The sequence below is a fragment of the Cavia porcellus genome, unplaced genomic scaffold (genome assembly GCF_034190915.1).
Source record: "Cavia porcellus strain 051 isolate PalLab524CR breed Dunkin Hartley unplaced genomic scaffold, mCavPor4.1 scaffold_25, whole genome shotgun sequence".
Lineage (NCBI taxonomy): Eukaryota > Metazoa > Chordata > Mammalia > Rodentia > Caviidae > Cavia > Cavia porcellus.
The window spans coordinates 39,937,127-39,959,922 of NW_026947508.1; the positions used below are offsets into that span (position 1 = coordinate 39,937,127).

The window sequence follows — 22,796 nt, forward strand, 5'->3', positions numbered from 1 at the left end:
CAAGCTTCCTTCATCCTGCGCTCCTACTATGATGTACTAGGCCACCACATGTCCAGGATTAAGCTGCCATGGACTGAAATTTCTAAAACCATGAGCTAAAGTAAAACTTTCCACCTTTAAAGTTATTGTGTCAGGTCTTTTGTCACAGTAATGCAAAGCTAATACACCTCCTTCTGTTTTATACCTCCCTGTGACCTCTGCTTCTCAAATCCATCAGCTTTAAAAATTTTTTAAATTTTGTTTTACTGCACTAGAGATTGAACCCAGGGCTTTGTGCACACTAGGCAAGGCTACTACCACTAATCTACATCTCTAGCCCTCCCATTCACTTCTTTTTATCATAGTGCCACTATAGTGCCACTGTCCCCTCCCTTGTGGCATTGCTACAGGCTCCCTCTTCATAAGTCTCCTTGCCTCTCTCCACAAGGCCTCACGCGGAGCCTGTCTTCTGCGTCTGTGGAAAAGGCCTCAAGGGCTCTCATGATAACAGGTAGACTTGATAACTTCACCACTCCCGTTCCTACCTCTGGCCTTTCCTTACTTTTTGAGCCTCATCTTTTTCCACCCCCTGACTCATGCTATGTAGTTTCCCTGAATTCTCTTTTCTCTCTTGCCTGTCTCATTTTGGCTACACTATTTCATCTCACTAACATCCTTTTCTTGCCCCCTTTATCCTAGACTAGTTCTTGCTTATGTGGTAAGACTTAGCACATGACTGTATTCTTCCCAAAGTGTTTTTTTGTTTTTTGTTTTTTGTTTTTTTGCTCCCCTACTCTCCACACACATCCCAAAGTATACTAATGGCTCTCATTGCCAATGCTTTAGGGAGCATTGTTCCAAACACCAAAGATGCTAGCTCACAACAAACCCTGTGCATAGGTGGTCCTGTGATTCTTCTTTTGCAGATAAGAACACTGAGACTTAGGAAAGTTAAAGCAACTATTCTATTGCCAAACAAGTGTCTCGGTAGCACTGAATCCAAGGTCTATATAATTGTTTGGGGTATTTTTTTGTTTTGTTTAGGGGAGGTGGTTTTGGTACCAGGAATTGAACTCAGGACCTTGTGCTTGCCAGGAAGGCACTTGTGCTGCTCAGCTATATCCTTGGTTCTATAAAATTTTTTGTTAAATAAAAGTTTTTGGCACCTTGTGTTTTGAGACAGTTTCCTATGTTGCTCAGCCTAGCCCCTAAGTCCTGGGCTCAGGGAATCCTCTGGAACTAGAAAGGCCTACACCACTACTTCTGGCTTGTCATTTTCTGATTATAAAGACATCAGAAAAAAAGTAAGAACTCTTCCTCTTGGGTCTGGCTTAAATAAGCACTCAATAAACAAATCTCACATATGAACCAACTCCCCACAAAGACTGTAATCGTTATATACTGCAAATATGTACTAATAAAAAATTAAAACTGAAAAAAAAAGGAACCTCGCTGCCACAGTGATCCCTACCTAGCTGTGCAGCCATGGGACTCTCTCTGACTCTGATAGGTCCCTGCCCAGTATCCTGGAACACTGCGGGACCACTGGGTCATCACTTGTTCCTGGCTGGGCCCCACCCAGTGACTTCCAAGTAGCAGGGAGCTGCTGCATGTGAGCTGAAGCCCACCACAGTGATCCTTTCCTAGCTATGTAGCCATGGGACTCTGCCTGGAACCTGGTAGGCTCCTACCCAGCATCTCAGAACACTGAAGGACCTCTTGGGCATCACTTTGGTCCTGGCTGGGCCCTGACCAGCAACTTTGAGGTAGCAGGAAGCTGCTACATATGAGCTAAAGTCTGCCACAGTGAACCCTACCTAGCTGTGCAGTGGAAGGTCTTTGCTTACAACCTGGTGGAGCCACACCCAGAGATCCCAAGAAGTTGGGGAGCTTTGGTGTGTCATATGGCATGAGCTGAAAGCCTGCCCATTATGTTCCATATACTATTCAGCCTCACTACACCACTCAGAACTTGGTAGGGCCCTGCCCAGTGACCTCAAGCAGCTGGAGTACTTTAGTGAGCCACATGGGGAGTGGTGAAGGTCCAGCCATCCAGGGAGCCTCTAAGTGGTACTAGGGAATCAGAGAGTACAGGAAAATGACAAAATGAAAGAGCACAATGCAACCTCAAGACTCCAGCCCATCCCAAATAAGCCTAGGAGACATGGACATAGAAGAAAATGTAAGCCATTCACCTGAAACTTCTGAAATGGTAGCAACTGAAGTAAAGAAACAACTCCATGAAGCTAAAAAGGAATGCAGATCAGAAATAATCTCCCAGGTAAAAGAAGAAATGATAAATGTAATGAAAGAAATGCTGAACACATGGGGCTGGAAGTTTAGCTCAGTGGCATAAGCATCTGCCTTGCAAGCACGTGGTCGTGAGTTCGATCCCTGGTACTGATAAAAAAAAAAGAAATGCTGAACACATCTAAAGAAGACCTAGTTTGGGGCTGGGGATTTAGCTCAGCGGCATAAGCACCTGCCTTGCAAGCAGGCAGTTGTGAGTTTGATCCCTGGTACGGATAAAAAGGAAAAAGACAAAAAAAAAAAAAAAAAAAAAGAAGACCTACTTTTAAAAAAATGAGGAGTACTGCAAAAAAGATGGAAACCTTGCATAAACAACATAAGAAAACAACAGAATACATGAAACAGATTCAAGGAGTCATTTGGGAAATCAAAAATTCCATCGAGAGCTGACAAAACCACATGAATAAATGTAAAGATAGACTTTCAGACCTTGAAGACAAGATTGCAGCTAGTGAAGAAGAAAGGAAAGATCTGTCAAAAATAACAAAGAATCAGGAAATAACAATTAAACAGCCTCAAGATGATGCAAATAGGATTGATAAGTATAAATTAAAAAGGTGACAACACAAATGATATCAAAAAACTATTTATAGAAATAATAGCAGAAAATCTCCCAAACATGGGAAAGAAAACTGATACACAGATAAGTGAATCATGTAAAACCTCAATTAGCCACAACCAAAATAAAACTACACCCATATAATAATAATTAGCATCTCAGAAATTCAATATAAGAACAGAATATTAAAAGCTGTTAGAGAAAAAAGATCATCTATAAAAGAAAGCCCATCAGAATCACAGCAGACTTCTCAACACAAACGATGAAGTCAAAAAGAGCATGGAACCAGGCATGGTGGCTCATGCCTATAATCCCAGCACTCAGGAGGCTGAGGCAGGAGGATCATTTCGAGTTTGAGACCAGCCTGGGCTACAAACTGAGCTCAAGGCCTGCCAGAACTCCATAGAGAGACCCTGTCTCAAAAAGACAAAAAAAAAAATGCATGAAGTGAAGTATTTCAGATCCTAAAACAAAACAACTTCCAACCCAGATTGACATACCCTGCAATACTGTCCTTTAAAGTTGATGGAGAAATAAGATAACTCCACAACAAAGAACAGCTGAAGAATTTCATGATCACCAAACCAACCCTATAAAGAATATTGAAAGATATTCTAGATAGACATAAAAGCAACTACAACTCCAAAAACACCAACAGAAAAAAATCCACTAAGCAGGGCAGACAATTAAAGAGAGGGGAAAGGTAAAGAACCAACAGCAGAATGATAACATGACAAAAATGAGCCAATATGTATCAGGTATCACCATTAATGTAAATGGCCTTAATTCACCAATTAAAAGAAACAGACTGGCAGAATGGATCAAGAAACAACATTCAACCATAGAGTGTATACAAGAAACCCATCTAACCCAAAAGAAAACTCACAGACTGAAAGTCAAAGGATGGAAAACAATACTTCATGCAACAGAAACCCTCAAAAAAGCAGGGGTAGCTATTCTGTTTGCAGACAATGTGAACTTCCAACCAAGAATGATCAGAAGAGATAGAGAAGGTCACTACATATTCATTAGGGGAAAACTGTAAGAGGAACAGATAACAATCATAAATATACATGCACAAAATATGGGAACACCCAACTATGTAAAACAAGTATTAATAGACTTCAAAAAATCAAATAAGAAATAACACAATTATAATGGGAGACTGATACAAAGAGACAGATCAACTAGACAGAAAGTCAGCAAACAAATAACAGAATTGAATCACATCTGTGAACAAATGGACTTACTAGATGTGTACAGTGTTCCACCCAACATCATCATAATATACATTGTTCTCAGCAGCACATGGGACATTCTCTAAGCCAGACCATATACTAGCCAACGGAACAAGCTTAAGTAAATGCAAAAGTATTTAAATTACCCCATGCATGTTACCTGATCAGAATGTTATAAAACTAGAAATTAATGACAAAAAAATCTGCAAAAACTCCATAAACACGTAGTAATTAAGTAATACCCTCCTGAGCAATCAGTGGGTCCTAGAGGAAATTAAAGAAGAAATTACACAATATCTACAAGCAAATATAAATACAAATGCATCTTACCAGAACCTATGAGATGCAATGAAAGCAGTCCTCAGAGGGAGACTTATTGCAGTGAATTCTCACATCAGGAAAACAGATACACAAATACACAACCTGATGCTACATCTCAAACATCTAGAAAAAGAAGAGCGAGTCAAAGCCAAAAGAAGGGAGGAAATTATAAAGATCAGAGCAGAAATCAGCACAAGAGAAACTAAGAAAGCAATACAAAGAGTTAACAAATCAAAGAGTTGGTTGGTTCTTTGAAATCAATAAGCCCCTAGCCAACCTTATTAATAAAATGGAAAGAAAAAATTTGAATTAAAGCAATAAGGAATGAAAAAGGTGAAATAAGATTCTGTGGAAATACAGAGGATCATCAATGCCTACTTCAAAACCTCTACTCTCATAAGTTTGATAATACAGAAGAAATGGACAGATTCCTAGAAACATGAATTACCAAAGCTGAATCAAGAAGATGTAAAACTGCTAAATAACTCAATTTCAGTTAATAAAATATAATTAGAATATTTTATTAGGTTATTAGAACCTAATAAAATGTAATTAGAACCTTACCAACAAAGAAAAGTCCAGGTCCTGATGGATTCACAGCTGAATTCTACAAGAAATTCAAGGAAGACTTAATGCCAACACTCCTCAAACTTCAATGAAATTGAAAGGGAAGGAATTTCCCCTAACTCATTCCTGGAAGCAAGTATCACCCTAATACCAAAACCAGAGAAAGGCCCAACCAGAAAAGAGAACTACAGGTCAATCTCCCTAATGAACATAAATGCAAATATCCTCAATAATGTACTGGCAAACAAAATGCAGCAAATAATCAAGAAGATTACACACCATGACCAAGTGGGATTCCTCCTAGGAATGCAGGGATGGTTCAACATTCACAAATCAATAAGCATAATACATCATATCAATAAAGCCAAAAATAAGCATCACATGATCATCTCAATAGATGCAGAAAAGCTTTTGATACAAAGTCCAACACTCATTCAGATAAGAACCCTACAGAAAACTGGAATAGATGGTCTTCACTTCAATCTGATAAAAGGCATCTATGACAAACCAACTGCAAGCATCATATTTTCTTAGGGGATGTTTATTTTTAAACTTTTTTATTTAAAGAAAAAAACAAAACAGAAAAAGGGTAGAAATAATACAAAATTTCAATAAAATAAACAGTAAGAAATCACTAGTTGATAATTACATATTATCTTCTTAGAAATAGTTGTTCAAGTTACAAAAGTAAAGCATACAAAGTAGACATTCAAACAGAGAGACTGAAAACAGTTCTGTTCAAATATCCAACAAAAATTTAGTAGTACGATTATCAATCCTACACACTTACATATACATGCAGTTATATCCTTTAGAGCACTTACTTTTCCTGTCTTTTTTTACAATAGCAATTACATTTTGGGTTTTATTACTCCTACATTTCTTACTACTTTTTACACTAGAGATACAATGTGATATTTATAAATATGATTCTTATTTCACTAAAGAAGATAGCCTCAAGCTGTCTCCATTTACCTATGAAAGTCTCAAGATCATACTTTTTTATAGCTAAGTAGCATTCCATTGTACAAAAATACCACATCTTTCTCATCCACTCCGCAGTTGATGGGCATCTTGGTTGTTTCTAAGATTTAGCTGTGCTGCTATGAACATAGGTGCACAAAGGTTCAGTTTTTCTGGGAAAACACCCAGGAGAGGAATAGCTGGGTTGAATGGAACGTCCAATTCTAGTCTTCTGGAAATTCTCCATACTGATTTCCATAGTGGTTGCACCAGGCTACACTCCCACCAACAGTAAATCAGTATTCCTTTTCCTCCACAGCCTTGCCAACATTTGTCAGTTGATTTCTTGATGGCAGCTATTCTTTCCAGAGTAAGATGAAATCTCAGTGCTGTTTTAATTTGTATTTCTCAAATGACCAGTGATGGTAAACATTTCTTCATGTATCTATTTGCCATTCGTATATCTTCATCTGAGAACTGTGTGTTCATTTCAGACACCCATTTCTGGAGAGAGTCTTTAAATTTGGGGGGACTTGATGTTTTTCAATTCTTTATGTGTTCTGGATATAAGTCCTTTGAAGGGTTGCTGGCTAAAATTCTTTCCCATTCTGTGGGTTTTCTTTTCACTCTGTTGGTGACTTCTTTTGAAGTGCAGAAACTTTTCAATAATATGAGATCCCAGTTGTTGATTCTTTGAAGTGTTTCCCATGCAGTTTGCATTTTGTTCATGAATTCTCTGCCTACTCCTATGTCTCCAAGACGTCTACATACCTTGTCTTCCAGTAGATTTAGTGTTTCTGTTTTAATATTTAAGTCTTTGGTCCATTTAGACTTTAGTTTTGTGCATGGTGATAGGCATGGATCTAGTTTCAGGCTTTGGCATGTGGCAAGCCAATTTTTCCAAGACCATTTATTAAAGAGGCTATCCTTCTTCCAGTGAACATGTTTAGCCCCTTTGTCAAATATCAGGTGGCTTAGTGTCTTTGTAGTTGTGCTTGCATCTTCTAATCTGTTCCATTGATTCTCAGGTCTATTTCTTTGCTTGTACCATGCTGATTTTATCACCGTGGTTTTGTAGTATAGTTTCAAGTCAGAAAGAGATACCTTTTGCCTTGCCTTTGTTGCCCAGAATTGCCTTTGCTATTCTAGGTTTCTTCTGTTTCCAAATGAACTTTAGGAGTGTTTTCTCTAGATCTGTGAAAGTTTTGGCTCTGTTGATGTGGTGTATTACATTTATTGATTTGCATATGTTAAACCATCCCTGCATTCCTGGAATGAATCCCACTTTATCATGATGTATAATCTTCTTGATGATTTGCTGCATTCTAGGTGCCAGTATTTTATTGATAATCTTTGCATCAATGTTCATTCGTGAGACTGGCCTATAGTTCTCCTTTTCAGTTGGGTCTTTCTCTGGTTTTGGTATCAGGTTAATACTTGCCTCTGGGAATGATTTAGGGAGGATTGCTTCCTTTTCAATTTAATTGAAGAGTTTAAGGAGTATTGGCATCAAATCTTCTCTAAGTTTCCTGTAGAATTCAGCCATGAATCCATCAGGACCTGGGCTTTTGTTTGTTAGTAAGTTTTAAATTACATTTTCAATTTCAAAAGCTGATATTGGGTTATTCAAAATTGCTATATCTTCTTGGTTGAGCTCGGGTAGTTCACATGTTTCTAGAAGTCTGTCCATTTCCTCTGTGTTTTCCACTCTATGTGAGTAGAGATTTTCAAAGTAGGTATTCATGATTTTTTGAATTTCCATGGGATCTGTAGTAATTTACCCCTTTTCAGTCCTTATTGAATGAATTTGGATTTTCTTTTTTTTGATAAGGTTGGCTAGAGGTTTGTCAGTTTTGTTTATCTTCTGAAAAAAACAGCTTTTTTTTTTTTTTTTTAATTTTGGTCTTTTTCGTTTTTCTTGGTACCAGGGATCAAACTCATGACTGGCTGCTTGCAAGGCAGGCGCTTATGCCGCTGAGCTAAATCCCCAGCCCCTCAAAAAAAACAGCTTTTTTTCTTTTCTTTTTTTTTTTTTTTTTTTTTTTGTCTTTTTCCTTTTTATCGGTACCGGGGATCGAACTCACGACTGCCTGCTTTCAAGGCAGGCGCTTATGCCGCTGAGCTAAACCCCCAGCCCCAAAACAGCTTTTTGATTCATTAATTCTTTCTATTTTTTTTTTAAGTTTCAATTGCATTGATTTCTATGCTAATCTTTACAATTTACTCTCTTCTATGAGCTTTGGGTTTGACTTGCTCTTCCTTTTCTAGAAGCTTGAGATGAAGCATTAGGTTGTTTATTTGTGCTTATTCTGTTTTCTTGATATGACAATTTATTGCTATATATTTCTCTCTTAAGCCCACTTTCATTGCATCCCACAGACCACAATATGTTATTTCCCCATTTTCATTGAGTTATAGGTATTGCTTTATTTCTTCTTTAATTTCATCTAGGGGCTGGAGATTTAGCTCAGCAGCATAAGCACCTGCCTTGCAAGCAGGCAGTCGTGAGTTCGATCCCTGGTACCGATAAAAAGGAAAAAGACAAAAAAAAAGAAGAGACAATTTCATCTGTAGCTAACTGGTTGTTCAAAAGATTGTTATTTAATTTCCACGTATTTATGCAGGTTTTGCAATTTTTTTGCCATTAATTTCCAATTTCAGTGTGCTATGGTCAGATATTACACATGGGATAATTTCAATACCTTTGCATTTACTTAAGAATGTTTTATGGCTGGCTCTGAATCAAGGCTGACAGTTTCCTGATGCTGTTGATTTCAAGCAGGAGCCTAAAGAGATGTCTTTCTATGGTGTGTTGGCCATTTCAGAACTTGGGCAGTGAAATGGTCAATTCATTAGAAAGAAACAGCTTGAAACAACACTTCCCCTCACCCCCATGAGCTGCTGTGAATGTGGCAGGCTGCAGCAGCCCAGGATGGGAGCCACCAGCATTTACTGGGGCCCACACCATGCTGGGACCTGAAGCGCTGGGACACCAAGCAAGCCCTCCCCTGCCTGCCTGTTTTTTTTGTTGTTGTTGTTGAACTTCAATGCACATGAAAGTATGGACAGCTATTTTAAAAAGAATGAGAGACTCTACAATAGCCATTGGTGATTTCCCTATTGTCTGGTTTTGAAGACCTAAAATGCTTTCCTCATTCTGTTTAGGTCAGTTTTATACTATGTTGTTTTATATGAATTCTTGTATGCAAAGACATGGACAACAATCTGGAAGAAAAACAGAAGACAGTATGATAGTGAAGATCTCAGGTCATCTAGCTTTGAAATTTATATCTCTAACATTGCTTTCTTGTGTCCTATTTTGTTCTGTTTTGTTGTGTTTAATTTTACCCCCTTTAAAATAACTAAATGTTTTATGGGATAATATATGGTCTATTTTGGAGAACGTTCCATGTGCATCTGAGAAGAATATGTATTCTGATGTGGTTGGGTGGAACACTCTGTAAACATCTACTAAGTCCAATTGCTCTCAAGTATGATCCAGTATCATATTAAGTGGTAAAAAACTGAAAGCTTTTACTCCAAAATCAGGAAAAAGACAAGGATGTCCACTATCACCACTCCTATTCAATACAGTGCTGGAAATACTAGCTAGAACAATTAGATAAGACAGAGAAATAAAAGGAATAAAGATAGCAAAGAAAGAAGTTAAACTATCATTATTTTCAGATGATATGATACTCTATATAGATCCCCAAAACTCCATTGAAAGACTTCTAAATGTAATAACCAAATTTAGTAATGTTGCTGGATACAAAGCCAACACTCAAAAATCAATAGCATTCCTCTATACAAACGACAAACTCAGTGAGAGGGAAATAGGAGAAACTATGCCCTTCAAAGTAGCGTTCAAAAAAAGTGAAATACTTAGTAATCAGTCTAACAAAGGAAGTAAAAGATCTATTCAGTGAAAATTACAGTACTCTGTAAAAAAGAAATTGAAGAGGATCTCAGAAAATGGAAAGATATCCCTTGTTCATGGATAAGAAGAACAAACATTGTGAAAATGGCCATTCCAAAATTGTTAAACAGATTTAAAGCAATTTCAATCAAAATACCATACCTCACAGATCTGAGAAATCGTTCCTAAAATTCATGGGAACCAGGAAAGACCTAGACTAGCAAAAGAAATTCTAGGCAACAAAGGCAAAGCAGGCGGCATCACAAACCCTGACTTGAAGTTATACTACAAAGCTACTATGATAAAATCAGCATGGGACTGGAATAAAAACAGACCTGAAGATCAGTGGAATAAATCAGAAGATACAGCTACAACTACAAACACACTCAGCCACCTTATCTTTAACAAAGGATTCAAACACGTTCACTGGAAGAAAGACAGCCTCTTTAACAAGTGGTGCTGGAAAAATTGGCTTTACATATGCCAAAAACTAAAATTAGACCCATGCCTATCACCACGCATTATACTAAAGTCAGAATGGATCAGAGTTAAATGTTAAAACTAAATATACTGGGAGAAAAAGTAAGTAAAAAATATTGAAGACATAGGGGTCAGAAGAGAATTCATGAACAAAAATTAAACTGCCCAGGAAGTACTTCCCAGAATTAATAACTGGGATCCATCTTATTAAAAAATTTGAACAGAACTGTCTGCAATCTCACTGTATTAATGTCCACTTTGTATGCTTTAATTTTGTAACCTGGACAACTGTTTCTGAGATGATAATATGTAATCTATTAACTAGTGAATTCTTACTGTATATTTTTTCTCTTGAAATTCTGTATTACTTGTAGCCTTTTACTGTTTTGTTTTGTTTTGTTTTGTTTAAATATAAAAAAAAAAGTTTGGCTGGGGATTTAGCTCAGCGGCATAAGCGCCTGCCTTGCAAGCAGGCAGTCATGAGTTTGATCCCTGCTACCGATAAAAAAAAAAAAAAAGAAAAAAATTAAAAAGTTTTTGCAGGGCTGGGAATTTAGCTCAGCAGCATAAGCACCTGCCTTGCAAGCACACAATTGTGAGCTTGATCCCCAGTGCCAAAAAAAATAAAAAATAAAAAATAAAAATAAATAAATAAAAAGGTTTTGCATGTCAAAAGAAATCTCCAACACAGTGAAAAGAAAACCCATAAATTGGGAAAAAACCTTAGTCAACTGTCCCTCAGACAAAGGATTTCTGTCTAGAACATATGAAATTTTTTAAAAATCAGGCCCCCAAAATTCAAAGACCCAATCCAAAAATGGGCATCAGAGATGAATACACACTTCTCAGATGAAGAAATATATAGGACAAATAAATACATGAAAAAATGTTTAGCATTATTGGTCATTAGAGAAATGCAAATTAAAACCACACTGAGATTCCATCTCACTCCAGAAAGAATGGCCAAGATTAAGAAAACCACCAGTCACAGTGCTGGAGAGGCTGTGGGTGAAAAGGAATACTTCTGCACTGTTGGTGGGAGTGTAGACTGGTGTAACCACAATGGAAATCAGTCTGGAGGTTTCTCAAAAAGCTGGGATGGGAAGTCCCATTTGACCCAGCTATTCTACTTCTGGGCATATTCCCAGAAGAACTGAAAACATCATACCACAGTGATATATGTGCACCCATGTTTATAGCAGCACAATTTGTAATAACTAAAACTTGAAAACAACCTAAATGCCCATCAACTGAGGAATGGATAAAAAAGATGTGGTATTTTTATAGAGTGGAATACTACTCAGCTATAAAGAAAGACCACATTGACACTTTTATAAGTAAATGGATATAACTTAAGACCATACTCATAAGTGAAATAAATCAAACTCACATGTGTAAATACTGTATTGTCTCTCTAGTATAAGCAACTGAAAGAGTAAACAAGATACATAATCTTCAATAAATATCATGAAAGGATAAGAAACTGCTCAAAGAGGAAAAAAAAACTGCTCAGACTGGGAAAAAGAGAAAAGAAGGAAGAGAAATGAAATAAGATACAAATTCATGTATATATGCACTTAAGATTACTAAGGTGATTGTAGTACTAATTCTATTAGTTCTTAGAGCAAAATAGATAACATCCATAGGATTACACCCATTTTCTATGACTATATCTGGAATTCAAATAAGACTAATAAAGATAACTATGCAAAACAACAAAAATTGTTATGTTCCTACCAACTTGTTTTGAAAGCCTACGTTGTTATTGTTTTGGGCTTTTATTTTTTATTTTTTTATTTTTTATTTATTTATTTATTTTGGTACCAGGGATCAAACTCATGACCTTGCACTTACCAGGCAGGCACTTAAGCCACTGAGCTAAATCCCCAGCCCCTGTTTTGGACTTTTAAATATAGCTATTTATTTGTTGTTTTGTCTTTTCCTCTAATACAGAAAAGATAGATGTACATGTATACACTTATATATGCCTAGAACTTAACCTAAAGTTTACAAGAATTGATTTTAGTATATGTGATAGTATGAACAACTACACTAAAGAAAAGACACCATGATAGCCATTGATGATTTCCTATCATTGTCATTTGAAAGCCAATAATGCTTTCATTTTTGGTTTTGATTCGTTTTAGTCTGTGTTCAATTATTTGATTCCCATATGTATGAAGATATGAATTGCTGTTTTGAAGAAAACAAGACACATTATGGTAGCCATTACCGATTTCCTAATGTCTGGTCTTGAAAGCCCGTAAGGCTTTCATTCCTGTGTTTTGATTGCTTTTATACTATTTTGGTGTGTATTAACTTATTGTGTGTGAAGGTATAGACAACTATTTTAAAGAAAAGAGACATAGTAGCCATTGTTGATTTCCTGCTGCCTTTTTCTGAACTCCTATGTTATTTGCATTGTTTTATTTTGCTCTGCTTTGTTCTGTTTTGCTTTGTTTTGTTTTATTCTCTTTAAAATAAAAAAAAAATTGTTTTTGTCTTTTTCGTTTTTATTGGTACCAGGGATGGAACTCGCAACCACACACTTGCAAGGCAGGCACTTATGCCGCTGAGCTAAATCCCCAACCCCCCAAAAAAAATTTTTTTAAAAAGAAAAGAAACTGAATGATAATAAATCAGCAAAATTAAATATTTCCTTCTTCTTCCTCTCCTAGTATTTCATCTCCACACTGGCAACAGTTATAATGTTTATATTATGTCTCTTAGTGGTTAATTTTTTAAATAAATTAAGTACTCAAAACAGAAAAATTAAAAATAAAAATATGCCTATATTCACAAGTATTTTTCACCACTAATTGCTCACCCTACTTCCACTCCCCACCAGTTCCCTGAGGACAAAGGGCCCCTGGAGAACAGGGATCTGTGCCCAAACCATATTTGTACTGAACAAGCAAGCCAGGCACAAGCTGGCCTCCGGCTTGGGGTGACCTAGGGATTGCTGCATTCTCAACCCTATCGGCCCCAAATCAGTTCACCAGCCCCCTATCTGTAAATCTTCCTCCCCAAAGCTCAGTAGGGTCCTCAAGATCAGGGTCCCTCCTGCTCAAAATGCCAGCCTTCACCCTGCACTGAGTCCAGCTTTTGGTGGCTCGGGAAGCACTTACAAGCCCCTGGCTTCCTCTCCCTCCCAGCACCGTTAGTCACAGCCCTGCCACAGAGTTCCACTTCCATGGCGCTACCTGGCAGCGAGATCCCAGCGGAAAAAGCGCCCTCCCCCATCCCAGGCCGTCAGGGCTGGCAGAGCTGCTTCCAGTCCTGCTTTGGCGGTCTGTTATGGAAAGAACGCCCGCTAGAAAATCCGGAGTAGATTTGCATCACGGCAGCCCAAGCTCCAGAGCTGAGGTGCCTCCTCCCCAAAATCGCCCAGAAACAAGCAGGGAAGAAAAGGGGAAAACCTAAGTTGGGATGGCAGTTAGCAACCTTCTCCAGATCTCTAGCTGGGCCTTGGGCCTCCCACAAGGAGGGAGAGGGAGAGGGAGGGGGAGGAGGAGGGGTGGGGGAGGAGGAGGGGGAGAGGGAGGGAAAAGGGGGAGGGGGAGGGGGAGAGGGAGAGAGAACTGAACTAAAGGAAACTACCAGCGCCTGAAATGGTGACCATCCAGTAGTTCCCCCCTATGCATTAAGACTCTTCCAGCTATAAACTGGATGTGATTGTACTTTGCCTGTAATTCCAGCAGTCAGGAGGCTAAGGCATGAGGATCACCTTAAATTTAAGGCCAGCCTGACCTACATAGTGAGTTCAGTGCCAGTCTGAACTAAATAGTGTAACTCTGTTTCAAAACATTATAGTTATTGTCAGTTCAGGTACCCCTAGCAGCTATGTAGAGACCCTCATATCCCCAGAGTCTACATCTTAGCAACTCATCTCACAAAGCACAGGCAGTCCAGACCTCAAGTGCTGGCCTGGCTGCCCTTCTCCTCTAGACACATGGGCCTGCCCGGCAGGACAATTCATTCATCCCACAGAGTGGAACAGTGCCGGCTCTGGGCATCTGTTCAAGCTGTTTCTTCCTCAGAAAATTTGTTTCCTTCCTGCATCAGCTAAAATTTTGCCAGTTTTTTAAACCTAGCTTTAAAACCACCTTTGCAGCTCAGTGTAGTGATGAATGCCTATAGTCGTAGTAACACAGGAAGCCAAGTTAGGAGGACTGGCTGACCACAGGAATTCAAAACCAGCCCAGGTAACATAGAACTCATCTGAAAATAGACAACAAACAAAGCAAAACCAAACCCACCTGTGCATCTTTTGGGCAGCCTCTGGTCAGTCTGTGCTCCTGCTTCTCCAAGGTCCTACTGTGCTAAGTTTGAACCTCTCACCTAGCCTTGACATCTTTCTCAGTATATCTACTGCCTGTTTTTTCTGTTGGGCTGCAAGCTCTCAAGAACAAAGACTAGGATGGATTCAACTTTGTGTACTCAGTGCCAAGAGGAGGGTATGGTAGGGACAGCAGTGGCTGCTGGGTGAACTTTGACAAGTCCGGTTCCTATTCTGAACCTCAGGCTCCTCCTTCATCTTGACATTAAAGGTCTGGGTGAGACAGCCTCCAAGGCTGCATCCAATTCTGCCTCTGTTGGCCAGTGACTTTCTGGATCTATCATGCTCCTATGATGACCAAGCCTTGGCCAGGGGTCAGAAGTATATCTGAATCCTCCACTTTCTCAGGGCCAGTTAAGAGAGGCAACTGTACAATGTTGCTGTGAACCTCAAGGTAGTGGACCTAGTGTCAACATACCATGATACTTTCCCATCAGGGAAGTCCCAGTGCCCCAGGCTCCTGAGACCTGTCAATCAAGTCCAACTGGAGGAAGGGGAACCAGCTGATCCCAGAAAGTGAAGCAACCCCCACTTTTTACAACATACACACACTCTCTCCAGGAGCAGAAAAAGCAGCCTGTCAACACCCTGAAGTCCAGTTCAGGACTATCCCATTCCCCTCTCCAGCCTTCTTACTTCCACCCCAGCCCAGTGTCTGGGCTAAGAGTACCAAATTGTCTTGAGTTTAAAGCTCAAGAAACTTTACTCCCTTATTCTATACCACCCTAAATGGAACTTACCATCTCTCAGGATCCGCCACATCTCCTTGAAACTCTCAGCCATGAGCTGTCATTTTACTTATGGAAGCCACATGGAGTAATGCTAACCTGAAACCATAGCCCCAGGTTTAGATAGGCAGACCTGTGATTCTAGTTCTGTTACTCCCTAGCTGCATAATCTTAGGCAAGTTATTTACCTTCCTGGAATCTCAGTTCATTCATCTATAAAATGGAAGCAATGAGAGCTAGAGGTATGGCTCAGTGGTAGAGCACATACTTAGCATGCTTGTATTCAACCCCCAACACCAGGAAAACAGAGGGCTGGAGGAAGGAAGGGAAAGAAGAAGGGAAGGAAGGAAGGAGGGAAGGAGGGAGGGAGGGAGAGGTAAAAAGAGAGAGGAGAAGGAAGGGGAGGATGATTTACATACAGAGATTAGTAGTTGTGGACATAATATTTATGAAAATATTCATCATTGACATTGACATCTATAGGATGTCAGGTGTGAGCATTATTTCTATTCCACATTCCCTGAAGTCTTCCCTGAAACTGCCCAACAGTTTCTCTAGAAGCTAAATATGGAGCTATCTGAAGCTAAAACTGCTCTGGACAAAACCAGGGCTAGGCAATACCAAAAGCTGCCCTCAGGACCCGATTATAGACTTCAAAAGACAGAAAATACTTGCGGGCTCAGAGAAGAGAAAGGCTTTGCCAAAGGTCACAGAGCAGGTAAGTAGCAGAGCAGCGGGAGGCAAGAAGAGGGAGGCAAATAGTTTGAGTGGAGGTCATCGAAGAGGTGGTGAGCAGTCTACAGACAGACAGGCAGCTGAGTAAGAGGACCTTAGAGTGACATTGTACCATTTCCCATGCCCAGCAGGGCCTGGTATTTGCCTCTCTTTGGAACTGCTCCTTCTAGGTTCCTGACTTTGCAGTAGTTTCCCAGAAACACTAGGTAAATATCTCCATTGTTTGCTGAGTAACCAGCTCCAGGGACAAGATAAGGGTCCCCATCTGGATTTGCCTCAAGGTTGGCTCCTTTTTTATACATGTCCAGCTCCTCCAGGACCATCCCACACAGGTACCCTCAGCAGGGTCTCCTCGCATGGCCTCACCATAGGCTCTGCACCCCACTGATGGGTGACTTTGATATGTACCATGTAGTTTAGGGCTCAGTGTCTTTTTTGAAGTCTGCTTCTCCCAACAACCACCCTCTAAATAAAGCTTGGAGTATGCCGGTACCTGTCCGCCCCCAAAAGAGCCAGACAAGCGTTCTTGCTCTCCAGTATGCTAAAGAGTCTCATTACCTTTGGAAATGTCCTTAGTTGATGTGAACCCCAACTATGGGGAAGCTGAAGCTGTTGGGTTGATGTATGTATTAAACTACTTCATGATTTTTTTTCCCCCTTGAGTCAAGGCTTTGCTGTGTTGTCTAAACTTGTGAACTGAAGTAATCCTCCTCCCTCCTGCCTCTGAGTCCTAGTACTACAAGCAGTGCATTCCTCCATGCCCAGTTAAGATTCTTTCTTTAGGTTATGTATTGTTTTTACAGTGCCACTCTGTAAGTTCCACCTGCCACACCCCTGTCTCTTATCCTTAGGAAGTGGGAATGTGTCCTGGTTTGTCTTCTGTGTGGTTCATTGCAGGCTTATGGCTTCACTCTAAACTCCTGTGACTCAGGCTTTCTGCCTACCCTCTGAGTTCCTGTGTAAACTCCTTTGTATGTACCCAAGTTTAGACATTCACTTATAAGTAGTTCTCACTAATTGATTTCTCAAGATTTTCAATTCAAGAATACTCTAACTCTGGGATTTGGGATTTGGTGATGCCACCATTTTGGGTCCTAAACTTCTGAAACTCAGAGTCTACCATGCTACAATTCTAAATTCCATAACTGTGGACTTTATGTATCCAGAATTTCGTAACATTTTATTTTGGTAATGGGGATCAAACTCACGACTGCTTGCAGGCAGGCACTTATACCACTGAGCTAAATCCCCGGCCCCTAATATTTTATTGTTTAATGAATTTGTCATTGACATGGTAACATTGGCCAGGGTTTTTATATTTCCAAAAGTTGCAAATCTCAGCTCTGGGTTCATTTCTCTGGGTCAGCTGAGATAGAGGAAATAAGTGGTTGAGTGAATTCTACTTTTCCTGGGGCGAAAGGACAGTCCAAATGGCCAAATGGTCAACAGGAAAGAAAGGGTTAAGGACAGGCCAAGAAATCTGGGCTTGGTGGCACATGCCTATAATTCCAGCACTCAGAGGAGGCTGAGGCAGGAGGATCTTTGTGAGTTCAAGACCAGCCTGAGCTACAAAGTGAGCTGAAGGCCAACCTGAACTACATAGCAAGACCCTGTCTCAAAAAGACCAAAAACAAAAAACAAAAAAAAGGGACAGGGCAAGGAGCCAGAGAAGGCAAAGTGGAGGTTTCTTCCCCAGGGAGCCCTGCAGCCTTCCCCAGAGAGGAGGAAGGAACAGAGGCCGGAAGTGGGGGCCCTGGTAAGGGTGGGGTGACCAGTGTTGCATTGTAAGGTTAGAACTGGCTTCCGGCCATTGACCCATTAGTAACAAAGGACATCCAGCCTGGCACCTCAGAGGCTGTCATGTGTGACCCCAACCCTCTGACTACGTGTTTCCCTGTCTGAGTCACATTTCCAGAAGAATCCAAAGGGCAGGAGTTGGGGGATGGGGAACCTAATCTTACAGAACCCTTTCCCGGGAAGTCCCACTGAGCCCTAGAAAGAGGCCAGGACTTTTCCCAAGGATCATACGAGGGATTAGCACAGGTGCAGAATAAGGACTAGTAACTCTGGGACCCTGCTTCAGCCCAGAGCTGTATTTCCCACCCTCCAAAAGGATTCTAAAATGCTTCTCCAACCAGCTGGTTGGTAAAACATAGGATTAAAAAATACCCGCTCTCCTGCCACCTACCGAGGATCGGTCTGGATTTCTCCTCCAGTCCTCTAGCACAAGGCTGAAGCTGCCAAACCTGATTTTCCAGTGGCTGCCTGAAGCAGCCTGGAGCTGGAGACCTTCCTCATACAGACCCCTGGGCTACCATCCTCCTCCCCCTCGCCTATTGATTTCCCCAGCCATGCCTGAGCTCCTGCACCTGTGCCAGACATCCCAGTGCCATGACTTCCTCCTCCACCTACATGACATTTCCCCTGCACTGCTCCTCTGGGTACTGCGAAGTGTGGCCAGCACTGGGCCATGGTTTTCTCATCTATAGTTGAGAACAGTGCCTGCCTTCTGGAGATCCAAAAGAAAGGGGGATGTTAGTGGCATGAGGCCCTCCACCTGCAAGTTGAGTTGGTGCAATTATGGGAAGCGCAGCCTGAGTGTGAGAAGGTAGCATTACAAGTAGAAATTTAGAGGTGTTTTTGCAAAGGTGAAAGGTGCTTCCTTTGGTTTCTATATGATAACCACAATTTCCTTATGTTACTGTGAAAGATGGAAGAGGAAAAAAAAAGCCCCATCATCCTAGACCTGTTACCAGTGTCCAGATGCCTTGCTACAATTCCCTGAAGTGCCCTGTGGTGTATTTCATGTCTGTTTCCCACTGAGGTATAGCCCTAATGGGATCCTGTCGTGGAACTCCATCTTCTCACTCATTGTCCTCTCTCTCCCCAGAACCGGGTACCTCCTGGTGTATTGCAGACACTAGGGACTGAGACAGAGCTGCAGAGCAAAAGCAGAGAGCCAGGTCAGCTCACCTAACCCAGGCTAGGCTGTGCCATGGCTGTGGTCCTAGAGCCCAGTATACTCAGCTTGCAGGGAGCTCTGGCAAAGGGCCACCTAAACTAAGGTGGTGGATGCCCTCTGGCAGCTGCTGCCTCTGAGCACCTAAAGGGGAAAGAAAATTGGGAACTTGGAGAGGAGAGGGCATCAGAGGAGTGTCATTGTAGATGGAGCTAAAAATAGACACCAGCAATGATGTCATCAGGTTCCCACAGCTTAACACCACACATACACAATCAAAGACAAGGTACACACACACACATAAACACACATTTTGTTTGGATGCATGCCTGTTTGTGTCTGTATGGTTCATTTGTAGGAGTATGTGTGCATTGTTATATGTATTACTGGGGGTTCTGTGCATTTTTTGTAGTGCATATCTGTTTGTATCATATGCCTATTGCGTGTGTATGCTGCATTGTGTGTTTTTGAGTTCTGTATGTATCTGTGGACTGTGTCATGCATATTTACATGTATAGGCTTCTTTTTGTTGTTATTGTTTTTTTCTTTTTTATGGTACCAGGGATCAAATTCATGACCTTGCACTTGCCAAGCAGGTGCTTATGCCACTAAGCTAAATTCCCAGCCCTCATGTATAGGCTTCTTTTTGGGCTTTGGGCACTGGCCAGCCACCTTGATGGTCAGCAAACCCCTAATCCCAAACCTTAAGGGGCCCAGCACTGTCTGGATACAATGTGGCAGTGAATTCCTACCCCACCTCTCTCTTTCCTCAGAGTCCCAATCTCTAGCAAGCCTTGAAGTAAAAAAAGGTAGACAAAATTTATTTCTCTCTTACAGGCAGCAAAGGATATTACCCTGGACTCTTAAACTTCAGGGGTCCAAATGTTTCAAGATTCACTCTTACTCTCAACCCTCAAGGTACTGGGGACACCACCAAACAATGCACAGATACAAAAGACAGTGACCTTCACAATGTTCCCAGCCACTACAACACCACCCATGGAGACACACCTGCCAGGAATCCAGTTACACCCTATAGCATATGAGCATACACTAAGAAATCCAAATGGAAAATCCCCAAGCCAGAGGATTCAGCTCCCGTCCCCCCTTACTGGGCTCAAACTCACTCTCTCCCGCCCCCAAGCATCTCAGCTCAGCTGCCTATCCTGGAACCACTGACCTGGAGAATGGAGGACAGGAGACGATGGCTGTGGGCTGGAGGTGATAGGCTTCTGCCCCCTCTCTTCCCTCAGGCTGCCCCCATCCCCCTCCTGACCTTCATTCTTCTCGGGAGAGCCTATGCCAGAGCTCAGAGCTCTGGCTCTGTTCCTCTCACAAACACTCCTTGACACAGCCAGACACAGATGCACAATGGATCACAAAGGCACATTAGGTCACATGTGCCTTATACGCCTATCTCCTGTCACAAACACACTCAAACACACACGAGGAGCTGCACGTACACACTGACTATCACAGGCAAACAGAGGCACACACACATTGGAACATTTACAGGATTCTGTCTTCTGTTCTCTCTCTCTGTCTCTGTCTCTGTCTCTCTCTCTCTTTCTCTATGCCTCCCTGTGTTTTTAAGATGTCTATGGAAACCCTTCAGCCTGGGTAGATGGTAGTGTTAGATGGGAAAGACTTCTGTCTCATAGGACAGACCAAGAGGAGAGGACAAAAATGCATATGTGTTGCTGATCTTGTCCTGTCCTGTTGCTATCGAAGTGTGACACCTGCTGCTGCTACTGAAGCCTGTCCTTAGGAGTATTCAGCCCCAGACCTGCCCTTGCAGTGGCAGAGTTGGCTGGAAACACATCAGTATGGAGTGAGACAGTTTGAGCAGAATGATTGTGTTTCATGTTCACCATTTCCAGCCCCTTGGAGATGTGGATCCAGAGCAGGCCGAGCTTCTGTGCTTCCTAAAGGATGAGAAAGCTCCCAGGTTGACGGCAAGGCCTGAGACCTGAGGAGAGAAGGCCCAGGAAAGTGTGTAAGGAATCAGAGTTTCTGGAGGTCCATTGCCCTTGGGTTCACCCAATTCTCCAGGCCACTGACTTCCAGTCCAACCCACTTTAAGCACTTGGAGATGCCTGCCTTCAAGATGCCTGGGAGCAGAAATTTCAGTTTGTCTCTAGAGTTGCTAAGCAGCACAGGGAAAAACCGGTGTCCCTGTCTTTCACATCCCTCCCCACACACACACCAAAACACAGGTCCACCTGTTCACTATGCCCCCATTCACCTTGAGGTGAGAGGATCCATACACTGGTTATGGCAGTGTGGGTGGCACTGATGTCTGTGCTCGTGGTGGCAACATTGGTAGCAGCTGGGCCTTGCAGCTTCTGCCTGTACCTTCTTCGGCTACACTTGAACATCTTGCGAAAGCCGGGCCGCGGGCAGCTCATACGTGACCTGCGGTACGGGGAACTCAGGCCCCGAAGCCGAGGGGCACGGAGCAGGTGAAAGGGCCCCATGGGCACAGGAAGCTTCTGCGGTGTCCTGAAAGAGTGCTGCTGGCCAGGGCAGCTGACTCCTCTGTGACATACTAATCCCAGGCTGCTCTTTACCCCCAGCCCCGCCCTGTGGCTCGGGCTTCTTCATAGTGCTCTCCACTGGGTCCTGCCCAAGAGCCAGAAAATCTGTTTGGCCCCCTGGCAAAAGGAACTCTTGGGGAAGATCACTCTTTTTTTTTTTTGTTCATAAGCATGAGTATTAATTTATTGAGCCCTTACTATGTGCCAGGCACATGTTGAGCAGTTTATAAATACAATCTCATTTAATCTATGAGGAGATTCTATCATTATCACTATTTACATGCAGTTAATTCTCTTTATTTCCCAGTAGCTATGTTCCACAAATACCAAACCATTACTTCTAAGGGAAATTCACAGGTTTTGGGCAAAGTTCTGCTCACATTTTTACCAAGTTGTTGCTACCTAAACTGGTTTTATGTGTGGAGACACCTCATTTGGTATCTTATTGAGTCACTCGCATTGAATTTGTGGCAACAACACTATAACCTGTGCCTTAGTTAAGTTTATTGAGCGCATGTTTCTCACCCACATCACATCTTGTGCTTATGAACTCTAGATGGTACTTTAACATTAAAACCAGGAGCTACTTGAATCAGCAAAATCACACAAAAAAACACACAAAATTGTGAAAAATATGGCACTAAGTAGACCATCAAAAGAAACTGTTGATGAGAACTGAAATAGGAAGGCAGACAGGTCTGTTCAATAAACCTCAGCTGGAAATACGTGTGTTGGGTGATTCAAAGTTTTTACATCTCTGGACTTGCCCTTGAATAACTGCAAAATTGGTAAAATTTTTGATTTGGAGTGACAAATAAATTTTAGTGAGCAAATTCACAAATGTAGAATCTATGAATGAAGTCGAATATATAAGGAAACTGAGGCAGGTGTGGTGGCACACACCTGTCATCCCAGCACTCAGGAGGCTGTGGCAGAAGGATCACTGTGAGATGAAAGCTACACAGTGAGTTTAAGGTCAGCCCAAACTGCAGAGCGAGGCCCTGTCTCAAAAAAAAAAAACAATGATGATGGTAAGGTTTAAAAACATAGTATTGGGCCAGAGGTTTAGCTCAGCAGCATAAGGGCCTGCCTTGCAAGCGTGAGGTCATGAGTTTAATCCCCAGTACTAAAAACAAAAACAAAACAGTATTTATCGTGTTTG

At 41.4% G+C, this 22,796-nt stretch overlaps 2 protein-coding genes and 1 non-coding gene across 3 annotated transcripts in view; 1 reads left to right on the plus strand and 2 right to left on the minus strand.

Annotated features, from left to right (window-relative positions):
• Pik3r3 (phosphoinositide-3-kinase regulatory subunit 3) overlaps positions 1-20,416 on the minus strand; it is a 178,372-nt gene extending 157,956 nt beyond the window's left edge. Inside the window, exon 1 of the mRNA XM_063236393.1 lies at positions 20,278-20,416. The gene's annotated coding sequence lies outside the window, so the exon portion shown is untranslated. The remainder of the gene's footprint in view (positions 1-20,277) is intronic.
• On the plus strand, positions 8,669-8,805 carry LOC134473091 (small nucleolar RNA SNORA2/SNORA34 family). The gene has a single exon (XR_010043208.1). It is a non-coding gene; the product is annotated as a small nucleolar RNA SNORA2/SNORA34 family (small nucleolar RNA).
• A 532-nt stretch (positions 20,417-20,948) lies between the features above and the next one.
• P3r3urf (PIK3R3 upstream open reading frame) lies at positions 20,949-21,636 on the minus strand. The gene is made up of 2 exons (XM_063236394.1): positions 21,343-21,636; positions 20,949-21,066 (listed from the first exon to the last, which is right to left on the minus strand). The coding sequence occupies exons 1-2, from the start codon at positions 21,572-21,574 to the stop codon at positions 21,023-21,025; spliced, it is 276 nt and encodes a 91-aa protein (XP_063092464.1). The 5' UTR covers positions 21,575-21,636; the 3' UTR covers positions 20,949-21,022.
• Positions 21,637-22,796: the final 1,160 nt, after the last annotated feature.

Coding starts and splice junctions, on each gene's coding strand:
- P3r3urf (XM_063236394.1), bottom strand. CDS start 21,574: ATGGGGCCCTTTCACCTGCTCCGTGCCCCTCGGCTTCGGGGCCTGAGT. Junction 21,067..21,342: donor ATGGATCCTCTCACCTCAAG/GTGAATGGGGGC, acceptor TTCTCTCCTCAG/GTCTCAGGCCTTGCCGTCAA.